At 35.9% G+C, this 4,372-nt stretch overlaps 1 protein-coding gene across 1 annotated transcript; it reads right to left on the bottom strand.

Annotated features, from left to right (window-relative positions):
- Positions 1 to 1,005: 1,005 nt before the first annotated feature.
- LOC306702582 (uncharacterized protein) lies at positions 1,006 to 3,761 on the bottom strand (the record flags this gene model as incomplete). The annotated part of the gene is made up of 3 exons (XM_079168222.1): positions 1,006 to 1,271; positions 2,617 to 2,862; positions 3,713 to 3,761. The coding sequence occupies 3 exons, from the start codon at positions 3,759 to 3,761 to the stop codon at positions 1,006 to 1,008; spliced, it is 561 nt and encodes a 186-aa protein (XP_079024348.1).
- Positions 3,762 to 4,372: the final 611 nt, after the last annotated feature.

Here is a 4,372-nt window from a genome sequence, read left to right as displayed (position 1 = left end):
ACAGCCCACCATGGTGAAGATTATGTTTGTGGTCATGATCATTTTTCTTGAGACTGTTTCTGACTAGTGCTGATCCAATTGTGTTGATTTCTAGGCAGAGGTTTTCAGTTTTGTTCCAATGGAATGTTCAAAGCAAGACTTGACCAAATTTTAATGATACAAAATGAACAAGTTTGATAAATCAAGATGTATTGCAATGTGATTCCATTTATTGTAACTGCATTATACTGTAATGTGATCTTGTTAATTTGCAAACCCCCTGTGATTAAAAATGTTCCCAAAAGATATTTCAAAAAAACACTTGTTCATGGAAGAGGAGGTCATCTCTCTGAGGAAACTCCCCTCATTGACTCTATGACCATTTATCAGGGTCCCTCTGGGTGCTGGAAACTCAGAGATAACAATCACCAGGCTCAACAACCAGAGCCTTTCTGTGTATCCATCATTCAACTCAAATTGTCCAACTCTCTCTGTACACGCTGAAGCTTTTATCAGCCAGACAAAGAAGAAGAATTTTACAATTACTGAAAAGTCATCATGTGGTTTTGGTGACTTCAATGACACGTTTATGGTTGAGGAAAAATTGTTGAATTAAGTTCATTGTATGTTTCCACGAGTAAACCCACTGACCACAATTTGAATGCAGCTCAAGAATATGACATTTATAGTGCACACACCATCTATAAATCCGTGTCAATATAGGCTCTGGTTGGTATTTAGCTGAGAGCCATGAAAAAAACACTAGACCTATTCGTAATCTCTTTAAAATGGCTGCTGATAAAACAATTATTTCCTTGTAAACACACACACACACACACACACACAGCAACAAATACAAATACCAGTGTGCTGTCTGACAGTCTGTCAAAGTACAACTGATCAACATGACTGTTTGTGTGTGGTGCAGTTAATGAATATGAAGCCTGTGGGACAGACAGAGATCAATGACTGATGTTCAGCTAATCATGAGTATCATTAACATCAGACTTTTGTCTACTCATGCTCTCACTCACCACAGTTAGATATCTGCACTTCTTTTAAGACATTACTGACGTCATTCCTGACCGAGCAGACCAGTTTTCCTGAGACGTGTTGTTTCAGAGTGATGCTGTTTGTCTCAGTGTTTCCAGAGAGGAGCTCAGAGTCTGTCAGAGTGTGATCATCCAGAGTCCAGCTGTACTGAGGACTCTCCGCTCCCTCAGAGGAGCAGGACACCTTCATCTCTCCCTGGGACAGACAATCAGAGACCAGCAGGACAGAGGACACAGGAGCTGAAGGAAACACACTCAGATGACTTTTCATATTGACATAATCTTTATCATTCTGTAGAGTTTCTCATACAGAGCACTCCAGACATGGATACAGATATACAGCACGTAGAATATGAGATGCATGTAATAAATAGTTATTTACCTTGAATGGTCAACTGTAGAACCCTGTCCTCTAAGTGAGTTCCCTCTGAATCAAAGGTTTTAAGTGTATATTCACCATCATCAGTCCTGCTCAGTTTATTGATCCTAAATGTTCCATCACTGGGAGTAAAGAATGATCTGTTTTCTATCAGATTTGACAGAACAATATTCCTTCTCACTTCCAGTATTACTGTATTTTTGTGAAACCAGTGGTATTTAAGTATTTCTGAGGCTTTGTTCATCAGCTGGAGGACCACAGTTCCTCCCAAAGCTCCATAACACTGAGCTCCGTTCTGTCTGCCATCACAGTAGGTTTCCACACCTGGAAATAATAAAAAGGACAAATTTAAAAATCAATATATCACATGGCAAGTTCTGATGCAGCATAGATGTTGTCTAGAATATTTAGATTTTAAGTAATGGTGCAGCCATAAAACCATGATGTCTTAGTGTTTCCTGTGAAGATAAACATTGAGGAGCTGCAATGAAATGTCAGTACAATGTTATAAAATATATATTTTTGTCTTTCAAGCAGCTTTTAGGAACATTTATTGTGGAAATAAGGGTTCACTGGATTTATAAAGAACATGAATGAAACATTAATCAGGTTTATTTAGTTTAAATAAAATGTTTAAAAACAAGGTAGAGAAAAATATGAATACAAATATCTGAATTTGTTAATTTTTTAAAAACAAAAAATTAAATGTATGCTTGAATTGTAATCATATACTTCCCTTAATGCAGAAAGGAAAATGTTCTATATTGCAAAAGATGTGACCACAAAACATTTCACTAACAACTCATGCACAAACTTCCCTCTGCTGTACAGTACACTAAGTTATTGAATATATTGTATTTCATGTGAAACACAATGTTGTAATTGTGACTGAGCATTCTCAGCATTAGCTCTTTAACTGAATTTGCAATCCTCCTTTTTATGTACAGTAATTGAGTTATAATTAAATAAATCTTGCATCTTGAAGCTTAAATTTATTGTCACACTCAGATGACTTTTCATATTGACATAATCTTCATCATTCTGTAGAGTTTCTCATACAGAGCAGTCCAGACATGGATACAGATATACAGCACGTAGAATATGAGATGCATGTAATAAATAGTTATTTACCTTGAATGGTCAACTGTAGAGCCCTGTCCTCTAAGTGAGTTCCATCTGAATCAAAGGTTCTAAGTGTATATTCACCATCATCAGTCGTGCTCAGTTTATTGATCCTAAATGTTCCATCACTGGGAGTAAAGAATGATCTGTTTTCTATCAGATTAGACAGAACGATATTTCTTCTCACATCCAGTATTACTGTTGTTTTTTTCAACCATTGGTATCTATGTGTTTCTGAGGCTTTGTTCATCAGCTGGAGGACCACAGTTCCTCCCAAAGCTCCATAACACTGAGCTCCGTTCTGTCTGCCATCACAGTTGGTTTCCACATCTGGAAATAATAATAAGGACAAGTTTAAAGAACAATACATCACATGGCAAGTTGTGATGCACCATAGATGTCAAGAATATTTAGATTTTAAGTAATGGTGCAGCCATAAAACCATGATGTCTTAGTGTTTCCTGTGAAGATAAACATTGAGGAGCTGCAATGAAATGTGAATACAATGTTATAAAATATATTTGTTGTCTTTCAAGCAGCTTTTAGGAACATTTATTGTGTAAATAAGGGTTCACTGGATTTATAAAGAACATGATTGAAATTTGAATCATGTTTAATTAGTTTAAATAAAATGTTTTAAAAACAAGGTAGAGAAAAATATAAATACAAATATCTGAATCCGTTAATTAAAAAAAAAACTTGACAAATGTATGGTTGAATTGTAACTGTATACTTCCCTTAATGCAGACAGGAAAATGTTTTATATTGCAAAAGATAGATGTGACCACAAAACATTTCACCAAGAACTCATGCACAAACTTCCCTCTGCAGTACAGTACAGTAAGTTATTGAATACATTGTATTTCATGTGAAACACAGTTTTGTAATTGAGTATTATCAGCATTAGCTTTTTAACTCAATTTGCAATCCTCCTTTTTGTTTCAACAGAATAGTTTGTTTCAACAGAATAGATCTATGGCAGTCAATTGAAGATCAAAGAAGAAAAAAAACATATTTAATTATATTAAATTATTATATGTGTCATGATTCTTGTATGAATTTGGTCCCAGCGTGGGTCAGTGGTTGCGCTGCAAAGCACATCAATGACGATGATGTTGAACTGTAGATATTTGATCCTGTTGCATGAAATGTGTCAGTTTAAAAAAGTGAAACAGCTCACTGTGAGAGACTCCGAGTATCATCACAAACAGTCCGATCACAGCTTCCATGTCGCCTCAGTGTTCAGCCTCAGTTGAGTCAGCAGCTTTCTGACTAACCTCATTCAACAGCAAACATGCACGTTCAAAGTCCAACCATTTTATACCAGAAAGACTGTCATTGCTCTCAGCTATGAAGAAATGGAAAAAAGTGTCATCATACAGTTTAAACAGCACAGCTTCTCACACAAAGATTTTTCTCTTTAATTGTATTATTCTTTTACGTTCTGCACGTCCAATCATCCTAGAAATTATAACATACGAGTCAACATTACAATCCCAGTCACAAGATATTTGGATATTTCTTTTTTTTTACTGTTTACTATAACTTTCAAATCTGCTACACTAATTCTTCTCACACACACACACACACACACACACACACACACGCACACACACACACACACGCACACACACACACACACACACACACACACTTACACACCACTCCATAAGACTGACAGACGAATCTTCTGGTGAACAGGCACACATATATACCATATCAAATATTGTCACATCATAAATATGACATGCAATGAAGTAATAGAGTCGCTAAGATATCTGTGTATTTGATGTAAAATGGCTTTAACAAGTATACCTACTGTAGAAATGCATCATGACTG

Source organism: Pholis gunnellus (genome assembly GCF_910591455.1).
Source record: "Pholis gunnellus genome assembly, chromosome: 10".
NCBI classification, from domain to species: domain Eukaryota; kingdom Metazoa; phylum Chordata; class Actinopteri; order Perciformes; family Pholidae; genus Pholis; species Pholis gunnellus.
The sequence above is the reverse complement of the archived record's forward strand: the minus strand, read 5'-3'. Positions and strand labels throughout refer to the sequence as shown.